At 42.7% G+C, this 22,293-nt stretch overlaps 1 protein-coding gene across 1 annotated transcript in view; it reads left to right on the top strand.

Moving 5' to 3' along the window:
• The window catches only part of LOC112582211 (epidermal growth factor-like protein 6), a 38,779-nt gene that overhangs the window by 14,697 nt on the left and 1,789 nt on the right, over positions 1-22,293 (top strand). The window contains 8 exon segments of the mRNA XM_044937242.2: positions 2,184-2,303; positions 3,902-4,036; positions 6,313-6,431; positions 6,952-6,955; positions 13,275-13,586; positions 15,661-15,741; positions 17,409-17,513; positions 19,560-19,825. Coding sequence (XP_044793177.2) covers positions 2,184-2,303; positions 3,902-4,036; positions 6,313-6,431; positions 6,952-6,955; positions 13,275-13,586; positions 15,661-15,741; positions 17,409-17,513; positions 19,560-19,825 — 1,142 coding nt within the window.

The raw sequence follows: 22,293 nt of genomic DNA on the forward strand, positions 1-22,293 counted from the left end.
TCACAGATGAATTAGAATTCTTCATGAAAAAATAAGCATACTGAAAATATAAGCATATTGTTTCAGGAAGGTGATAAATCTCAGTTCCATCTCAGGACATCAGTTCTTCCCACCAGCTATCTTTCTCACGCCCCTTGCCCCATGCTCAAAGATTAGTGACTCTTGTTGGAAGTCCATTCCAGTTCACATTCCTGGAAAGAAAAGCCCTTCTCTGATAAAGAGAACCCATGTCCTGTGGGGCCTAAATGTTTATATCCGTTCATTTATTGAGAAGGAAGGCTTTTCAGGTTTTATGTTGCAGCTGAAAAGCAAATCCATCTGCCCTGCCACCCCCAACAAGCCTGCAGCTTGTGCCTTCTGCCAGCTTCCCATGGTTGCAGGGTCCTCTGACTCCCCAGCCTATCCTGGGCTCTCCCTCCATTGGTTGTAAACTCCGGGCTCCTGCATAGCTCACTTCCCCCACCCCTGCCTCACCCTTGAGCTGCTGGCTCCACTTGGCAAAATGCCCCAACACCACTAGAGTCTCCATTAGCAAGCATGTTTAAGAGACAAAGCAGGCATTCAGAGAGTCTTTTTTTTTTTAATTTTTTTGAGTATATTTAAAAAATATTTATTATACATTAAACAGAAACCCCCAAGAAACAAATACATAGCTTAATGAATCCTTATAAAGCCAGCATCCATGTAACAACTACCAAATAGAACTTTGCCAGAACTACCCCCTTCACTCCCCAGCCCCTTGGGAACAACTGTCCAGGGTTTTCTAGTCATCACGTAACATTTTTAAAAAGATACATGCTAATGGATGTTTCTGAAACATTCCACGAAAGCCTTTTTAGTGCCAAAAAAGATATCTTTCTCCAAATGGAAGAATAAAATGAAGTAAATTTTGAAGATTAATTTTGAAAGGAGACAATTAAAGAGAAAAGGAATAAACTAGAAATATAACCATTGGTCAGTGTTTGCTACATTACCGTGGCCTGTGTGTCTGTCCTGGTACCCTCTTTGTCTATTACTATACATGTGAGGGTTGCCTCTGCCTCCCTGTTTATAGCTTCCAGTGGCCAGGTGGCCCTGAATGTCTCTCACGGATGCTGATTTTATTTACCCAGCCCTTTGCAGTCTCTTTCGTCCAGCTGGTTGACTGGCATGTTATAGATGCGGGTGTATAAAGGGAGGACATTCACTGTGCTCCCCTGTTATAGGCACTTTTGATCCATATATACTGGAACCCTACTTGGGATATGTGTTTTTGTGAGACATGGTCTATTTAGCAATGCGTGACAGAAAAATCAAACTAAATTATCTTTACTTTTAAAAGCTGGAGGCAAGCAGTTCCAGAACAGGTCAGCAAGGACTCCGCCTCTGCCATCTTCAGGGTATTGATTTCATCCTCATGCTTGTGGCCTTGTGGTCACAATATGGCTGCCCTAGCTCCAGATATCACACACACATCAAAGGTAGGCAAGACCAAGGGAAAAGGAGCGATGCCGGGAAACAAACGCCTCTTTTGTGTCCATCGTTTTGTCATGCAGCAGCATCTTTTCCAGAAACCCCAGCAGACTTATCTTAATATCTCTTTGGCTATAACAGAATCATATGGCCACTCCCTTGTTGCTGCATGGGAAGCTAGGAAAAAGATGTGTAACTGGCTTTTCAGCCTCAGTAATGGGAATGGCTTTTGGGTAGCTGATCAGCCTTATCTGCTGCGTGTTTTAATACATGCACCTAAAAGACAAGGTTTAATGATTTGAGTGACTCTCAAGGAGGCTAGATATGAATGGAGAGATGGGTAGAATTGGCCCTTTTTTACCCTATTTATTCAAATGAATCATCTCCATCAGAGGTTGCATTCAGCCAGTAGTAGAGATCAGTCAGGTGACATAAAGGATCTTGTACAGGAAGAGAGAGAGATGCCGTCTTTGGTGACTGAGGGGTGCATGCTCTGCCTAAAGACAGTCAGGTGCAATGCACTGGGCAACAGAATCAACCAGGGGGCCAACAAGACACCACCCCTGCACAGATTCCATTTGGATCTCCATCTGGGACTCAGATGATGAAGCTTATCCTCTGATACCATCCCACGTGTTACATTTCATGTCTCAGGGGTCAGCGATCATTCCTTAGTGAGCATTTCTTTATCATCTCCTGGGGAAAAGGCTAACCTGTGCCTCTTTTCACAGACTCTAGGACGTGTGCCATGACCAACTGCCAGTACAGCTGTAAAGACACGGAAGAGGGGCCACGCTGTCTGTGTCCATCTCCGGGCCTCCGCTTGGCCCCCAATGGAAGAGCTTGTCTAGGTAGAGTATCTGGAGTTACCTCCTCCCCTGACTTCTCCCTTTACTCCATTCCTCCTTTTTCTTCCGTCACAACCTACTTGTTGACTAGACATCGAAAGTTCCTGAAATGACAGATTTATGTCCATTTCCATGACAACATTTATAGCACGAATGTTCTAGATGCACTTTGCTGTGCTAGAGGAAACACTTTTCTATAATTTGTTGGGTTGCCTGATGCCATAATGGAAAAAGATACAAGTAATTTTATTTTTGTATATTTACCCTGCACTTTTTACTTCAACTACCAAGTTGTATACACTCTTAGTGTACTTAACTATATTGCACTAAAGATAGATAATATTATGACCAAGTTAACACATAGCATTATTATGGGATGTCAAACCAAACAGAATGTTGAAAGAGTTGTTAATCTTTTTTGATGGAAGCAAGCAAATAGCACTATGACTTAATATTCTAACTTCTGGACTACAACAGAAATACTTTTCAGTTGAGGTGGTTGGTGTTTATTTACCATAAATGTATTGATACATAACTTGATAAACCACATTTAGAAATCTCACTCAAATAGATCCTAAATCAGTTAACCACTTTAATAGAAGTCTGCATAAATTAAAATTTTGGTTCTGCTCTTTGAGAGCAGGCAATTATTTAATTCAATTCATAGGGTTTCGTGCTCTTCAGTAAAATCAGATTTATGTCAAGGCTAATTCTTGACCAAATGAATCCAAGTGTTCACCCACCTCTTTGATTTGTCGAGTGCCATTTGTATTGGAGGAGAAACTTGATGTACATGAAAGTGATCCCTGAAAAATAATTTTGGTCAATCCAACACTTACTCGTTAATTATATCAAGAATGCAAAAAGAACAATAAGCCAGCACCAAATTTCTTGTTTAACCACTGTTTCAAAATAATGATGGCTCCAAATTTACTTGATTTGACATCTGAAAGTTAAGGCAAAGTCTGAGTCTTAATGGTTTGGTCAGCATAGCTGTCAGCCCCTCGGTGATGTGACTTTCCATGGCAGCAAAGGAAGGAAGCCTCTTGTCTCCTAAGTTGCATCATGGCTTCATTCCACCTGACCCATGATTTATGTATCAGTACATTCTTTAGATACCGTGTTTCTGATTTGGGACAATATGACAGGACTTGGAGGCGGTTGCTCAGGAAATAATTCTTTCGTAAAATGCAAGCTTTGAATGTTTGTGTATTAGGTTTGCCATGCAATATCCATAGCTGGAAGAATATTAATTCCTTCAGCAAAATGGAGTGTCTGTGTACCAAGTGCCACCGTATGTTCCCTGCCCCAGAAAAGGCAGGGTCTAATGAGAGAGAAAATGTGAATAGAAGTAATGCCATTACAGCAAGATAATACCTCTAAAATAAGCTGTACAAAGTGATAGAAATCCAGTGAATGCGCCTCAGGGATCCAGAACTCTTCCCGGAGGATAGGACATTGGTAGCAGAATAATCAGAGTTTTCCAGTGAAGAAACCACACGTGTGTGTGCGTGCTGTGTGCTCTGGGTGCGGGCACAAGCGTGTGTTGGAGGGAGGGTGCTTTCTTGTTGTGTCTGACGTATCCTGGTTCTCCATCCTAGACATCGATGAATGTGTCTCTGATAAAGCCTTCTGCCCCTACAATCGAAGATGTGTGAACACATTTGAAAGCTACTATTGCAAATGTCATGTTGGATTCGAACTGAAATATATCAGTGGCCGGTATGACTGTGTACGTAAGAAACCTATAGGCTTTCTTACAGGTATTTATACATCAGTTCAGTCTATTAGTTGAACCATCTACTGAACTGACCAGCTTAACAACACAAAGAAAGCTATATTTTTCTAAATTTTTGTCATTTGGGAACTCTGATGACATGAATTACATGAAGCCAGGTTAATCAAAGTTTAACGTAAAGAATCGCAGTCTCTGTAGCTCTATTATGGAGAGAAATAGCTTGAGATGATTTTTGTGGGTTTTTTGAAAAAAAAAATTGATTGGTTTCATTTTGATTATATTTTTGGTTCTATTTCCAGGTATAGCTAAAAGTGCTGTTACTTCAGTTGTGTCCAACTCTTTGTGACCCTATGGACCGTAGCCCTCCAGGCTCCTCTGTGCATGGGATTCTCCAGGCAAAAATACTGCCATGGGTCGCCATTTCCCCCTCCAGAAGGTCTTCCCAACCCAGGGATTCAACCTGCATCTCTTATGTGCCCTACATTGGCAGGTGGCTTCTTTACCACTAGCACCACCTGGAAAGCCCTGAAAATGAGGACAGTGAAGCATATTTATATTTGATAAAAGGAGGCATAACAAGTCCTGCTTAATCTTGACCTCAGTGGCCCTTGCCTAAGCCTCCCTCAGGAATGGATTTAGAAAAATGAATGAAGGAGATGCAATGTTCTCTTTCCTCGCTCCTCCTTCAACCCTCCCATGGTTCCAGCTCTATGTCCCCTAAGATGTTCGCTTTCTGGGGTCATCAAGATGACTCTATGATAAGACTGAGGTATCGCTCAGCTCTCGGCCTGATATGGGTGAAATCAGAAATCCTGTCCCTTAGGGAAGGAATTCCAAGTCTCAATGAGCAAGTGAAGTGGGGTGTTTGGGGAGCCCTTGCACGGCTTCCCATTGCCCTTGATAGAGCATGAATGGGGCTGGTCCTGCAGACATCTCGGCCCCCTGGAGATTCCTGTTTACATAACGTGCCCATGACACACATGTGTGCGTAACACGGAAAGCTGACAGCAGCAGGGAAAGTAGGGTTTCTTTCCACCCTAAGCTCAGAGCTGACCAGGACGTGTCCTGTGTATTCGTGTTGGGGAAATATCCATTCCTGGGTTTTGAACACATCGTATGAAGCCTCCATAGCTCTTCCCTCAAGCCTAAAGGCCATCCAAATCCTGCTTGTAACATCCCCACTTCTTGTGAGCTGGGATCCTCCAAGATGCTCCAGAACCCACCATCTCTGGGGTCCATCTCCAGGCTGTGTCACAGAGTTGGAGCTTGTTTCCTGAGACCTAGAGGGAGATGCCACAGGACAGGGTGGGAGTCCACACGGGGAGCTGTCAAAGGAAGCAAATCCTTGTGATTTAACAAGTGATTAAGATCAGCACCTGAGCCCCCTTGTGGCTGAGGAAAAAACAATAGCCTAGGGGACCTCCCGGTGGTCCTGTGGTTAAGACTCTGCACTTCACCTGCAGGCTGGCACAGATTCGATTCCTGGTCAGCTAGGATCCCACATGCCACATGGCACAGCCATAAAGAAATTAATTAATTAAACAAGCAAACAATAGCCTGTTTTGTGTGCATATTCCCCAGGCAAGAATACTGGAGTGGGTTGCCATTTCCTTCTCCAGGGATCTTCCAGACCCAAAAATCCAACCCATGTCTCCTGCATTGGCAGGTGGGTTGTTCACCACAAGTGCCCATGGGAAGCCCTCGAGAAGTATAGCAAAAAAGCGGGAAGGAAAAGAAGGCCAAGGAAGCTGTCACATGGGTGGAATTCAGTAAACTTTCTGAGTCTAAACCCAACAGACGAGCTCAGACCGGCCTAACCCCTGCTCCTGGCAGTCTGTGAACAAAAGGTTCACATTTTTCAGATGATGTCAGTGCTTCCTAGTCCGTCTTCTTCTTTGTGGGCAAGGAGTCCCAAGCCCTTCCATCTATAGAATTTACTTTCTGATATTGTTATTTAGTGGTAAGTTTGGCCGACGACAATGTTATGCAATCAAGCCCGAACAACTTAGAGATGTCAGGAGCGTTGATAAGCAGGAGAGGAGGTTTCTGTGGGGGAGGTGAGCTGCAGACACCCTCCCACCATACCAAGCAGCAAGCAAAGCCCGGGATTTGGGCCAAGGCATCAGGCATCCTCAGCGCTTCTCAGTTCCCTGGCCACATAGGGTTCGCTGGCTGGGTGGAGTGGTTGGCCCTGGAGTTACTCAAGTTCAGGGGATAGTCTTTCAGCAAGTGCTGTTACCACAAGATGATTCTTGCGACTGTTCACATTTTCAGATATAAATGAATGTGCTGCGAATACCCACACGTGCAGCCTCCATGCCAATTGCCTCAATCCCCAAGGATCCTTCAAGTGCAAGTGCAAGCAGGGGTATAAAGGCAGCGGACAGCAGTGCGCCCATAAGTGCACTTGGTCACCGCATCTTGGCTCTTCCCTATAAAGCATTTGCTCCTTGTCTCCTTCCTCCCTTCCTTCTCCCTGCTCCTTCCCCTCTGGTGTGTTGGGAGCAGAAGGGGAGCAGGATGCCTGCATACAGTGTTTGGAAACTTAACTCCGCCTCTGACTGGTCTTCTCAGCTAATCAGACCACACCTCCTGTTCTCACAGAAGTTGTAGGCACTGCACTTAAAGCACCGCAGGGATTCTGAAGGGTCTTCTGCTCAGGACATGTTTTCAAATACTGAAAATAAAATTTGAGGACGATGGCACTGAGCAAATGTATCAGTCAGGAGAGGCTCGAATATGGGGCAATAACAAACAGTCCTGAAGAGTCAGTGGCTTAGAACCGGAGAAGGTTTTTAACCATGTGAGTCAGGACTTTTTTCAGAACGTATAACTGAAAAAAATGTACAATGAAGCGAACCTCCCTTTGTAATCCTCCTCAAGCCTCTATTCACTTTTTTTTTTTAAGTAGAGTCAAGTCTCATGGTTTCTGCTGATGAATTCTTTAATGCTCAGCTGGTAAACTCTGAAACACTCAATGAAAACATCACTGCTGTCAAAAGCTGCAACAATAATCACAGTTTCTTTTGCCACTTGTGCTATACCCAGAGAGAGTTGTCAGGGCATTTCTTTCTAGGAATGCAGGCTGACAGAGGTCCCACTGTCTTATGGTATCACGGTGTCAATCCAAGGCTGAGGGTTCATCACAGCAGTTAAAGAAGTGTGGACGATCATGATTAAGCTTGGAAGCAGGGGAGAAAATATATCTAATCCTGTCATGCATCCTGAAAGAGAAGAAAACTAGAAAGCATGGTGAGCACCCAGAATATCTTCAAAGACCAGCCAGCAAAGATTACAGGTCAGTCACGTGCCTGACCAACCATGTCCCACTCTGTTTAGTCACCTGGGCTTATCCTTTGATCATGTCCCTTTTAGCATTGGCTCATTGTGTGCCAAGACTTGTTGGACACCCTGACTCTACTCTCTCGTAGATGCCTTAGGAGCATAGCCACATATTCCAATAAATATGGCTGTAAGTCGTCCCTGGACCTGTATCCTATCCTGTACCCCCACCTGGCTGATATTCCTGATGACAACAGAGCTGAACTCAGTGATGGCAAAAATAAACAGCCCACACACCATGATGGACTCTGAGCACCACACTCATAAAAGATTCATCATACCCCAGCGGCACTGGATGAGATGATGTACACAAGAGTATAAGCAAAGAAGATGAGTGTGGAAATCACATTCTGTGAAGAACTGCCAAAAGAACGGGGCAGCGTTTAACCTGGAAGGGGAAAAAAAAAAAAAAAAAAGGGTGTGGAAAAGCAGACATAGTACCTGTAAATATTTTGAGGAATGTAAAGTAAAAAAGCCAACTCACTGGAAAAGGCCCTGATGCTGGGAAAGATTAAAGGCAGGAGGAGAAGGGGATGACAGAGAATGCGGTGGATAGATGACATCCCCGACTCAATGGACATGAGTTTGAGCAAACTCCAGGAGTTGGTGATGGAAGCGAGGCCCGGTATGCTGCAGTCCATGGGGTCACAAAGAGTCGGACATGACTGAGAGACTGAACAACAACAAAAGTAAAAGTGCTTTCCCATAGCCAAAGTAGGCCAAGAGCGGGACTGCATTCTCTCTGACAAATTTCCCCATCAGGGATCTCAGAGTGAAGAGAACCTGTGGAGTGGGGACCATGGCCTCCAGGAGGGCCCCCGTTTTGGTTAGAGATGGGATTCAGCGACTCCTCGGTCTCCAGTAGCTTGTTGCTGTGGTTTCTGTCCCTCTGTGTAGACGTGCCCATGGTGTCCTTCTGGAACTTTATTCAAAGAAAGGCTGAGAGACTGGCTTCCTGTGCAGGGATGTGCATGGGTAGGTGGGATGGCAGGAAAGATGCCATAATTTTGAAAGACCTGCCAAGAAGGGACTGAATCAGTAAACCTTCCACACACGATCAGTGGTCAAGGGCTCCCTCACGCCACCAACTTTGCACATGTCAATTCTGGCCTCGCTGGTCTCAGGTCGTCTGGTCGACAGCCCAGCTTAGGGCTAGGAAGGCCTGAATTTGAATCCAAGCTGTACCCCATACTGCCCTTGGTCTTTGGCCAGGTGCTTCACCTCTCTAAACTCAGTGTCTTTCTATCTGAAATGGGCCCCGTGGTGGCCCTTTAGCGAGTCCTCAGAAGGGGCCAGGCCACCATCCCTCAGAGACCCCTGACTCCAGTGAGGTGAGGGACAGTTCTGTGCATGTCCCAAGCCCCAGTGCAGTGGACTCTGCCTGCATCGTGGCCTTGCGCCTTCCTCCCAGAGCTAAAGCCCCAAGTTCTCACCCCCAGGGATAGTCAGTCCTCAAGCCGTGGGGGCCAAGGATCTACACCTCAATCCCCCAGCCTCCCCTGTGCAGCAGGACAGCTCTGAGGTGGGTTCTGTGCTGGTTCCCAGATGTCCCTTGACACCCACAGTGATTACCTGTCCATCGAGGCAACATTTTTGACTCTCCTCCATTCCTGTCTCACTGTCCCTCTTACCCCTTTTCTGCCTCCTGGAATCACCTGTTAAGTAAACCACCTGCACCCAAATCCTTATCTTGGGTTATGTTTGGGGGCCCCCACATTCTTCCCAATACTTCTCTCATAGGTTCATTGAGACTTGAATGAGGTAGTATAGACAGAGAGCTTAGTTCGGCCGGGCACATAGTAGATGCTCAATAAAGTTAGCTCTGGCTCAGACTGTTATTAGCACAGTTTCAATCATATTCATTAAGGTCTAGCTCCTCCTGACTCTGAAATCCTGTAAAAGTAAATGCAGAACAATGCTGTGCATAGAGAAAAAAGGTTCACTGGAAAAACACTTGTGTCAGTAAGGGAGCAACTCAACTCACCTCCACGTACTCATCCCTGTCCCCAGACCAAAGAATCACAGAGATTAGGAAGAACTGGCCAAAACAGACCTGGAGTGCTCTTCCTTCTTAATCACTGGCCCCTCTTGAAACCACAGTGTGTCACCAACGTCCAAATGAAGGCACTGTTTGTAAGCGAGCAAGTGGGTAGCTGTTTGCAACCCATGTTTTTGTTATTGTAGCCCAGTGTTTAGAGATTGTAAATCCCCCATCAACCCAAACAGTCTTTAAATTTTACTGAAGTATAGTTTGTGTACAATGTTGTGTTCGTTGCAGATGTACACCAAAGTGACTCAGGTATATATGTGTCTATATATATATATATATATATAGTAGTGAGTATATGTTAATCCCAGCCTCCTAATTTGTCCACCCCTCCACCTTTCCCCTTTGATAACCATAGATTTGTTTTTGAAATATGTGAGTCTGTTTCTATTTTGTAAATAAGGTCATTTGTATCACTTTTAAAAATTAGATTCCATGTATAAGTACTATCATATGAAATTTGTCTTCCCCTACCTGACTGACTTCACTTAGTATGATCATCTCTCGGTCCATCCATGTTGCTGCAAATGGCATTGCTGTGTTCTTTTTTGTGGCTGAGTAGTTTTCCATTGTATATATGTGCCACCTCTTCTTTATGCATCCCTCTGTTGATGGGCATTTAAGTTGTTTTCATGTCTTGGCTGTTGTAAATAGTGCTATGAGCTTAGCAGTGCATGTATATTTTTGAATTACAGTTTTCTCTGGATATATGCCCAGGAGTGGGATTGCAGGATCATATGGTAGTTCTGTTTTTAGTTCTTAAAGTACTCTCCATACTGTTCTCCACAGTGGCTGTATCAATTTACATTGCCACCAACAGTATAGGAGGCTTCCCTTCCCTCCACATGCTCTCCAGCATTTACTGTTTGTGGACTTTTTGATGATGGACATTCTGACTGATATGAGGTGATACCTCGTTGTAGTTTTGATTGCATTTCTCTGATAATTAGTGATGTTGAGCATCTTCTCATGTGGTTTTTGGCCATCTGCATGTCTTCTTTGAAGAAATGTCCATTTTTCTGATTGGCTTGTTTTTTTTTTTTTTGGCATAGAATTGCATGAGCTGTTTGTTAATGAGCTGTTTGTTATTTTGGTCAACCTAAACATTTCTTATGCTAAGAAAACTTTTTTTTTCTTTGGTCATCCAACTCTAAGCTTACTTAGGGGAGCAGTTTAAAACAAATTTTTCTTGATTCTTCAAAACCTCAAACTTATCACAATGTTCTGTTTGATATCTGAAAAATCATTAATTTTGCTGCTGTCCATTCTGCAGCAGAATCATTTCTCTAGTCTTTTGCCAAAATGTTTATTTACAAAAGAAAACTATCTTCAGGTCACTCACTATGTTATTTGCCCAGTCCTTTCCATTCTGTTTTGATTGATTCTCTGTAAAATAAACAGCCATATCTCTTTTGAAAATTGATCTTAACGTCTTAACACACATTGCTTAAAGGATGACCAAAATCCACCCTTATATGCAAAGAAAAGTCATAGAAAAATGAGAGAACCACATCTAATTAGTGTTCAGCATTATAAAATGCTGTGTTGTAAAATACATTTGTATCTGTGTGAACTGCTTGTATATAATAATAAAGTAGCTTTTATTATGAGTGTATTATTTTTGAAAAAGTCCAGACCCTAGATGGCAGTACAAAAGAGGAGTTAGTCAATTATCCTTATGCACCATCTGTATCCAAAGAATAATGCAACCTAAATGTGGATGTGTGTATTCTTTTACTGTTCTTATACGTGTGTGTATGTATTAGTCTCTCAGTCATATCTGACTCTTTGCAACCCCATGGACGGTAGCCCACCAGGCTCCTGTGTCCATGGAATTCTCTAGACAAGAATACTGGAGTGGGTAGCCATTCTCTTCTCTAGGGGATCTTCCCAACCCAGGGATCAAACCCGGGTATCCTGCATTGCAGGCAGATTCTTTACCATCTGAGCCACCAGGGAATATGTGGGTATTAATAATGCACCATTAGATAATTTGGTCTGAGTTTGACAGCAGCTATACGTCATTCTAAGGAAATCAAAACTCTAATACTACCCAACTTGGTTAGTAACAGTCAATTTAAGAAAGGACACTGTGTCATTTAGTTACCAAGAGCATGGCTTCTGGAATCAAATTGCCTTGGCTTGATTCCTGGCTCCCTAGCCTACTGCCTATGGTCTGAGAGCAAACTAGCCTATCAGGATCTCAGTTTCTCTCTTCAAAATAGTGTGTGCGTGCATGCTAAGTTGCTTCAGTCATATCCGACTCTTTGTGACAATATGGACTATAGCCTGCCAGGCTCTTCTGTCCATGGGATTCTCCAAGCAACTGGAGTGGGTTGTCATGCTCTTCTCCAGGGGATCCTCCCAGCCCAGGGATTGAACCTGTGTCTCTTAAGTCTCCTGGGAAGCCCATAATAGTGTCTGACCCTTAATACTGTTTTGGCTATTACATGAAATAATCCATACATAATAAATAAGCATCCATGTGTAGGGCTTAACTCCAGCCCAGAATGTATTAAATGCTCTACAACCATGCACTCATAGGAGGAGTAATAGTGACAATGGCTTCTTTACCAAAATTCAATGGTGGTTCCCATTGGAAAGCAGCTTCTTTAGTCATTGAACATATGCTTTAATCATTAGAAGTTCACATTTTACAGAGCATATTCAAGAATATAGATGTGAGTACAATGAGGCCATTCCAATACTTTTTCCTTCAGTAATAACATAAGCAGAAGAGGTATGATCTGGAAAAGAATTTAACTTAGTAGAAGATTTTCGACATTCTGGTGATGAATTCTAAAAATAATAGTAGACACAGGCCCAATATATGTTGGCCACTGATCTTAGTAGTTGACATGTATTCACCCATTTTAACCTTATAAATGCCCTCTTTTTATCCTAGCATTTTTTAAAAGTCAACTTGTCATTTATTTGTTCATTTGGCTGTGTCAGATCTTAGTTGCAGCATACAGAATCTTTCATTGCAGAGCACGGATTCTCTAGTTGTGGCATGTGGGCTTAGTTGCTCCATAGCATGTGGGAATCTTAGTTCCCTGACCAGGGATTTGTGCTGTATAGTAGGGTCCTTATTGATTATTTTATATATAGTAGTAGTGTGTATCTGTTAATCCCAAACTCCTATTTTATCTCTCACTCCCTTTTCCCTTTAGTAATCATAAATTTGCTTTCTGTGTCTGTCAGTCTATTACAAGGATGCATTTTAAAAAAGAATTTAATTTAGTGGTGAGAAATATGAAATGAATGTAAAACTAAATATAGATGCCTCTCAATAAGGAAAATCATTTAGCTTTTGATACTAGTTGGTTGAGGTGAAGAAATTCAAAGATATGTATACACTGAATCAAAAGTCAAAAATTTGTAGGTCACAAATTGCTCCTTATTGGCAATGTACGTATGGTTCAACATAGTGCTAGCTATAATTTTTTAACATCACATTTAAACAAATTACAGGGCTCCCCGGGCAACAGCAGCTTTGACAAATACCAATGTGAAAACAGAAATATTAGAGGATTCTGGAAAATTCATCACGTCGTGATCTGTAACCCAGCTTGGTAGGAGCAGGTATTTCATCATCATAGTTTAAGAAGCAAAACGAAGGTTTGTCTTTGAACGATTAAGGTAGTTAAGATTCCGCTGTAACCATTGGAACCACTTAAAACAGATGCAAATGCAGTTCTTTCTAAAATATCAGATGATTGAGCCTCATATGTGTTGATTCTGGAAGCATTCATTGACTGCACTTTGACATTTTTTAAATGCTCCGTTTTTGTGAGACATCTGATTATTGGTCAATGTGGAACTTCTCTTTTACTGTTGGTTTTAGTTATCCCCGAGAATTCTGTGAAAGAACTCCTTAGAGCACCTCGTACCATCAAGGACAGAATTAAGAAATTGCTTGCTCATAAGAATAGCATGAGACAGAAGGTAAAAATGAAAAACATTGCAGAACCCAGAGGGACACCCACCGCAAAGGTTGACTGGGAGCCCTTCAGCTCTGAAGAGAGCATTTCCAGAGATGGGAACCCTCACGGAGAAAAGAAGAGGAATGAAAACAGAAAGAAAGAGAGGCTGGAGGATGAGAAAAGAGATGAGAACCATGTGGAGCAAGAACAAAGCCTTCGTGGAGATGTGTTTTGTGAGTATCAAGTATGACTTTTGTTAATTTATGCATCTTATGAAAAGTTAATTGTAGTTTTCCCTGGCAAATGACAGGAAAGAGGAAGATGCCGTAACTAAGATGGTGAAGTGAAGTGTGACAGTTAGTCGCTCAGTCGTGTGCAGCTCTTTACCACCCCATGGACTGCAGTCCGCCAGGCTCCTCTGCCCATGGAATGAGTAGCCAATCCCTACTCCAGGGAATCTTCCCAACCTAGGGATCGAACCCCAGTCTCCCGCATTGCAGGCAGATTCTTTACTGTCTGAGCCACCAGAGAAGCCTATGTAAGATGGGGTCAGCTTTAAATCTGAAGAAGCAAGGTTCTCTACATGGTCTGGAAACTAACATCTTCTGAGGAGGGAGGAGGGTTCAGGATGGGGAACACATGTATACCTGTGGTGGATTCATTTTGATATTTGGCAAAACTAATACAGTTATGTAAAGTTTAAAAATAAAATAAAATTAAAAAAAAAATCACATTTGCTGCTGTGGGATGCACAGAAGGTCAGCCTTTTCCACTTACCTGGGAGATGTCCTATTTGATGCAGACCCTCCTTCTGCTCCTGACCAAGGAAGCCTGCTTGTCCTGTCAGCTCAGTCATCTGGCTGCCCAGCTCTGGGTGCAGCACACCCCTAAACCCCAGAGACATCCCGCCCACCCAGGTAGATCTGCTAAACTCTACCTTTTTCCTTCTTGAAGGCACTTTTTACAGGCACACTCAGTGAAAGGAGAATGTCAGAGTTGTGTGGTTATAATTTTAAAAGGTAAAATAGAGGAACATTCTATATAGAGCTTAAGCTTCAGTTTTCTACATGAGCCACAGAATCACCATTGTCACCGGTGACTGTACAGAGCCATCATCAGCCTCGGCCCCTGCAGGGGGATTTCCATGTTGACCCAGCCTGGGACTTTCCCTTCCATTCTCACCAGGCATCTGTTGCTCCCTCTCTATTTTGCCTTGTCTGTGCTTGCCCCATTGTTGTTGTTATTGTTGTTCACTTGCTCAGTAGTGTCCAACTCTTTGTGACCCCATGGCCTGCAGCATGCCAGGCTTCCCTGTCCTTCATCTCCTGGAGCCTACTCAGACTCATGTCCATTGACTCAGTGATACCACCCAACTGTTTCATCCTCTGTTGTCCCCTTCTCCTCCTGCCTTCATTCTTTCCCAGCATAAAGGTCTTTTCTAAGGAGTCAGTTCTTCCCATCAGGTGGCCAAAGTATTGGAGCTTCAGCTTCAGCATCAATCCTTCCAATGACTATTCAGGATTGATTTCCTTTAGGATTGACTGGTTTGATTTCATTGTAGACCAAAGGACTCAAAAATCTGCTCCAACACCACAGCTGGAAAGCATCCGTTCTTCAGTGCTCAGCCTTCTTTATGGTCCAACTCTTAGATCTATATATAACTACTGGAAAAACCATAGTTTTGACTATATGGATCTTTGTCAGCAAAGTCATGTCTCAGATTTTTAATATGCTGTGTTTAGGTTAGTTAGGTGATGCCTAATGGGGTCCACTTGGGGCACCTTTTGAAAAAGATGTTCTAGATGCGGAAACTGGCACCAATATGAATGCTTTGGAAATGTTAGGGAAACATTGCTGTAACATACTCTGTAAGTAGAACACAGCTGTCCCTTAGTATCCCTGGGGGATTGGTCCCAGGCACCCCCGCAGACACAAAAATCCATGAATGCTCAAGTTTTATATAAAACGGTGCAATATTCATATATAACCTAAACACATCCTACCCTATACTTTAAGTAGTGTCTAGATTACTTAAAAGACCTAATACAATGTAAATGCTGTGTAAATGGTTTCCTGGTATGCAAGGCAAATTCAAGTTTTGCTCTTTGGAACTTTCTGGATTTTTAAAAACAATATATATTCAACCTGTCATTGGTTGAATCTGTAAATGTGGAGCCCATGGTTACGAATGGCCAGCTATGTATGATAAGCCATATATGATAAACCCTCTTTGTTCACTGATTCGTACCTTCTTAGTATGTGGGGCTTTAGGGATTTTTTTTTTTTTTATCAAGTGTTCATTGTTAGCTCCTAAGGTGAATGAAGTGAGTGAAGTTGATCTGGTTCTGGTCCAAAGAAAAACTACATCATCCCATCTGAAACACAAGGGTGAGTAACATATATTAGGAGTGAGTATATTTTAGGGGTAATAGCACTCATAAAGAATATTGAAGAATGGAATCAAGCATTACCTAGCATCTTTTAATTTTAGAATTTAGACAGAAATAAAATATCTTTTCTGGAATAGGGGAAAATAAGGGTTAAGAAGAAAGGAAAGTGAGAGAAGAGGCTGTGTGTTTGTACTGGCTTAAGATATATGTAGATGGACAGCCTGGATTCCCATCTAGTTTAGGAGTCAGGTCTAGTTCCAACCCTCAGTCTGGAGGACTTGGTCAAATCACTTGTGACTCTGTTTTACTTTCTTAAAAATGGTCATGATTGTAGAATTTTTGTGGCAGCCACATGAAATGATGTAATGTACGTGAAAATGCTTTGCAAATCATTAATGCATCAACAACCAGTTGCTGCCCTTTATCTCTTTAGCTTTTCCCCTTTCTTTGCCCTTCCTTTATTCCTTAGTATAAACTGCAAAAGCCCCCCATTCCAAGCCAGAGTCTGGTATTCATTACAAATCAGAAACCTCTCAGTCTTTCTTCTTTTTCCCAGTGGTAATTTCTGGCACCTACATCAAAGGTCAAGACTTTTTTCTGTAAAGGGCCAGAGGCTGAATATTTCAGGCTTTGTGAACCATACACTCTCTGTTGCATCTGTCAGCTCTATCACTGCAGCTCAAAAGCAGCCATAGTCAATATGTAAATGAATAGGCTTGGTGTGTTTCAATAAAGCTTTATTTGCAAGGACAAGCAGTGGGCCAGGATGTTAGTTTGCTGACCCCAATCTACATAAAAGTAACTGGAGGCACTGGGTCAAAAGTTGTGCTAGCTGACCCTGTACCCCATGCAGTTGTTAGGATTTGTTAAATGAACATTTGTTAGATGGAGCCCCTGGGTGCCAGATGGTTCAACAAAAGACCACAAAAGAAATTGAAATAGACAAGTTTATTATCCAGGTCTTGGGGAATGACATGGCATGGCCTCCAGGGGCCCTAGAGGGAAGTCCAGGCAGAACGTGGGGCACACACCTCTATGAGGGTCCATGTGTGTGTAGTGCTTTGGGCTTGTTGGGCTAAGGTTGCATTGATGGATTCCAATGAAAACATTGGGGTGTTAGTAAGCTTCAGGGGGGTCTTATCTAAGGCAGACACAAGGTCCTGGGAAGCAGGAGAGGGTTTCAATCACAGGGGACATTGGGAAAGCCATATGAGGAACTCACTTTTACAAGTGACTCCATGGGCTTGCACTTGCATTAGGGCTAAAGCCAGTTTAAGGCCCTCGCAGACTGCAGGGCCAAACAAAATGGATACCAAGATGGCCATACTTAGCTAAACTTTTTTTTAATTGAAATATATTTGATTGACAATGTTGTGTTAGTTTCTGCTGCACAGCAGAGTGATCCAGTTATACATTCATATGTATATATTTATGTTTGCATTCTTTCCCATTATGGCTTGTCATAAGATATTGAGTATAGTTCCCTGTGCTATGCAGTAGGACCTTGTTGTTTACCCATCCTGTAGATAATAGTTTGCATCTTTTAGTCCCAAATTCCCTAAACTCTTGACAGAAACTGCAAACATGGCCATGCCTTCCAAAGCTCCCAATGGTAAAACATTTCCTAATCCGCTTAATGATGCTGAAATGCACCCTTTTTCTTAGTAGATTTAAATATCTCAGTTGACTGCACCTTTGACCATGGTGTCTGTGACTGGAAACAGGATATAGAAGATGATTTCGACTGGAATCCTGTGGACCGAGATAATGGTATATAGTCTTCACTGATTCATGTCTTGTGGTCCGCCCTAGAATTAAAGGTATCCAATGATTCGAGGGTAATTGTCCTCATTGTTTGTGAAGTCAGGGTTGTTTGTCATGTTTAGAAGCTTTTAGACCTTCCCAAGTCTCCCCTGATAAATGATTGACTTAGTCCATTTCCCACCCACCTACCCCGTAAAGGATTCTCCAGCAAACCTCTTCCGTATTCACTCCCCTGCTGCTGAGACACAGATGTAGGGCTTTGTATGAGTTTTAAGAGTATTTGGGAAAAGGTAGAAGGAAGTTGTTTCTTTTCCCCAGTTTACCAGCTATGGTGCTCTGTGGTTGTCTTTTGAGTTTAGGAGGAAGGGGAAAGGAATCTGGAAAGGAAATATTAATATGAGCTCTCCCTAACCCTTGAGTTTTAGGAGCGTCACCCGTCAGAGCACTGAAATCATAATGAGCAGCAGATCAGCACTCTGAACTCCTGGACTGGACTTGCCCACCTATCGCTGGAGGATTTCTTTCATTCCAATTAACCTTGAATTTTTCTCTGCTGAAGCTCTGAGTTGCCTACTTTCCACTGTCTACTATTGATGGGCTCTAACTTCCTTTGAGGCAGAGCATTTGGAAGGCAGATCCCATTTGGAGCATAAATAGAATTTTGGTCATTTAAGGCTGACTCTGTAATTAGAAATAACTGTTATACTTTCAGGAAATCTGGTTCTTTACCCATCAAAGTGTTTCTTTGGAGAGGTATATGCCCAGCCCTCAGGTAAAAGATCCTTCTAGATCCTTCCTTGACACTGATTCCTCCCTGAGAGCCTCCCTTGCAAGCCCTTACATGCAATCAGGAAACCTGGGTATCTCCTAACAAAAATTCCATTAGAACGTGGGATTAAGGGAAAGGATAGAAGTTCCCTATTTACAAACACCTGATTTGCAAATAACCCTGAGGTTCACTCAACATGGGATGAATCAGCATTTTTAGAAGGCTGAAATCTCAAGGACAGATCAAAGTGGGCTTGAACTGGAGTAAAAGGGAAACCTACCACAGTGGGTCACAAAAGACTGTAGCTAGTAGAGCTGCGAGATAAAATGTAGGATGCCTCAATTTCAGATAATCAGCGCATGCTTTTTAGTATATCTCAGACATGTTGTTTATGTGAAATGCAAACTCCACAGGGCATTCCGTACTTTTATTCTCTGAATCTGGCAAATTTACTAACTGGGGAAGAAGACCAGGCAGTCTCTGGGTCCAGTGAAAACTAAAGCAATGTCAATCTGGGCCCTGAGAATGTCTCTAGGAGTTGGACTACCAGAAAACTCCACCCACCCACCGTGTCTTTCTCCTGGCTTCTAGAGTATCTTCTTTCTGTCAACTTCTTCAAAGCCCACCCTATGAGAGTTTTTGTCCAAGTCCATCAAAGCCACAACCAAAAAGCTGCAGATGAGCAAACATCCACTACACTGGTTACAAAATTCTTGGGAAAAGGTTCTGAGAAACAGAAGGTGATCTGTGTTCCGCCATCTTCAAACAGAACTTGGAGTGATACGTTGCACATGGTGGCTCAGCTCCATGATACCATTAGTACAAATTCATGTATGTTGTGAATTAAATACCACACTGTGGACCCACCTAACCAGCTAGCCATCGTACATACAACTCAGTGGAGAAATGCATTCCAGGATTAAACAACCAAGGTGGAAAGTTCTGGAACACAAATTTTCTGTTAGCTGAAAATTATCTACATTGCTTAAAGATAATTAAATTAGATTCTTACCCCATACCTACTACTACCAAGCTTTGTGAATGTGAGCAAATTCCTCAGTTTCTTTAACTCTCAGTTTCCTTCTCTACAGAGCAAAGAATTTCAGCCCTAGGATTCTAAAATTCATGTTAGCATGAAAATTTTGTTCCTAAATATTTGAAATGAAAAGCACTTGAGCTTTCCCCGTAGGCACCTAGTGTTCATTTTTTAACAGCTATTTTATTCACTGTAGCCAAACCCTTTGCAATGGCCTCATTAACTGTGGGTTTTTCTTCTCTTCCAGCTGTTGGCTACTATATGGCTGTTTCAGCCCTGACAGGTCAGAAGAAGGACATAGGCCATTTGAAACTTCTCCTCCCCAACCTGCAACCCCACAGCAACTTCTGTTTGCTCTTTCATTACCGGATGGCTGGAAACAAAGTAGGGAAGCTTAGAGTGTTTGTGAAAAATAGGAAGAGTGCCCTGGCCTGGGAGAAAACCAGGAGCATGGATGAATGGTGGAGGATGGGGAAAATTCAGCTGTATCACGGAATTGATACTCCCAAAAGCGTAAGTCGAAAACTGTATAAAATGAGATATTTACACTCTTTTTCAGTGACTTAACAAACAAAGCAAAACACTTACTGAAGTACCTAGGCCTTGGGGCTACAGAGATGAATAAGACTTTCCCCTCCACTTAAGAGCTTATATTCTGGAGTGAAATAGGCAAGGTATTTAACAGCACAACTAATGATATGACTTGTCAGATGCAGGCATATCATATTCTGTGGAAATGAACTGCTCATGTGTCAGGCTCCTCCCACCAACTTCCTTACAAACCAGGCTCTAAATTCCTTACTACATAAAAGCACATCCTGCTCACTGATTTTGTGCCCAGCACTTATCACAGTGAATGGAAACAAGAAGGTCATTTTCCAAAATATTTATTTTATTCAAGTATAGTTAGTTTATAATGTTGTTCATTTCTGCTGTACAGGTGATTAAGTTCTACCTCTATATACAGTAAGTCCCCTGCATATGAATGAGTTGTGTTCCTATAATGTATTTGTAAGTCCAACAAATTTAGCCAAGGTACCCATCTAACTCAATTGGCTATATAGTACTGCATTGTAATAGGTTTATAATAGTTTTCACACAAATAATACATTAAAAAAAACACGGAAAATAAAGAAAACATTTTAAATCTTACAGTTTAGCTCCCTTCAGTTCAGTCACTCACTCATATCTGACTCTTTGCGACCCCATGAATCACAGCACGTCAGGCCTCCCTGTCCAACACCAACTCCCGGAGCGCACCCAAACTCATGTCCATTGAGGCGGTGATGCCATCCAACATTCTCATCCTCTGTCATCCCCTTCTCCTCCTGCCCCCAATCCCTCCCAGCATCAGAGTCTTTTCCAAAGAGTCAACTCTTCGTGTGACGTGGCTAAAGTACTGGAGTTTCAGCTTTAGCATCATTCCTTCCAAAGAAATCCCAGGGCTGATCTCCTTCAGAATGGACTGGTTGGATCTCCTTGCAGTCCAAGGGACTCTCAAGAATCTTCTCCAACACCACAGTTCAAAAGAATCAATTCTTCAGCGCTCAGCTTTCTTCAGACTCCAACTCTCACATCCATACATGACTACTGGAAAAACCATAGCCTTGACTAGACGGACCTTTGTTGGCAAAGTAATGTCTCTGCTTTTCAATATGCTATCTAGGTTGGTCATAACTTTCCTTCCAAGGAGTAAGTGTCTTAATTTCGTGGCTGCAGTCACCATCTGCAGTGATTTTGGAGCCCAAAAAAATAAAGTCTGACACTGTTTCCACTGTTTCCCCATCTATTTCCCATGAAGTGATGGGACCAGTTGCCTTAATCTTCGTTTTCTGAATGTTGAGTTTTAAGCCAACTTTTTCACTCTCCTCTTTCACCTTCATCAAGAGGCTTTTTAGTTCCTCTTCACCTTCTGCCATAAGGGTGGTGTCATCTGAATGTCTGAGGTTATTGATATTTCTCCTGGCAATCTTGATTCCAGCTTGTGCTTATTCCAGCCCAGCATTTCTCATGATGTACTCTGCATAGATGTTAAATAAGCAGGGTGACAATATACAGCCTTGATGTATTCCTTTTCCTATTTGGAACCAGTCTGTTGTTCCATGTCCAGTTCTAACTGTTGCTTCCTGACCTGCATACAAATTTCTCAAGAGGCAGGTCAGGTGGTCTGTTATTCCCATCTCTTTCAGAAGCAGAAGCAGAAGATATTAAGAAGAGGTGGCAAGAATACACAGAAGAACTGTACAAAAAAGATCTTCACGACCCAGATACTCACAATGGTATGATCACTGACCTAGAGCCAGATATCCTGGAATGTGAAGTCAAGTGGACCTTAGAAAGCATCATTACGAACAAAGCTAGTTGAGGTGCTGGAATTCCAGTTGAGCTATTCCAAATCCTGAAAGATGATGCTGTGAAAGTGCTGCACTCAATATGCCAGCAAATTTGGAAAACTCAGCAGTGGCCACAGGACTGGAAAAGATCAGTTTTCATTCCAATCCCAAAGAAAGGCAATGCCAAAGAGTGCTCAAACTACTGCCCAATTGCACTCATCTCACACGCTAGTAAAGTAATGCTCAAAATTCTCCAAGCCAGGCTTCAGCAATACGTGACCCGTGAACTTCCAGATGTTCAAGCTGGTTTTAGAAAAGGCAGAGGAACCAGAGACAAAATTGCCAGCATCAGCTGGATCATCGAAAAAGCAAGAGAGTTCCAGAAAAACATCTATTTCTGCTTTATTGACTATGCCAAAGCCTTTGACTGTGTGGATCACAATAAACTGTGGAAAAAGTTACAGTACAGTACCTCAGAAAGCACAGTAGTGCAGTACAACAGCTGGCACACAGGGGCTGGCATCAAGTGGACCAGGCAAGAGGAGTTACCGATGGAGGAGGGAGAGGAGGTGGGAGATGGTAGAGCTGAAGGATCCTCAGCAATAGGAGACAGAGGACGACCTGGAATGTCACTCACGCCTGACATGA

Source organism: Bubalus bubalis, chromosome X (assembly GCF_019923935.1).
Source record: "Bubalus bubalis isolate 160015118507 breed Murrah chromosome X, NDDB_SH_1, whole genome shotgun sequence".
NCBI classification, from domain to species: Eukaryota; Metazoa; Chordata; class Mammalia; order Artiodactyla; family Bovidae; genus Bubalus; species Bubalus bubalis.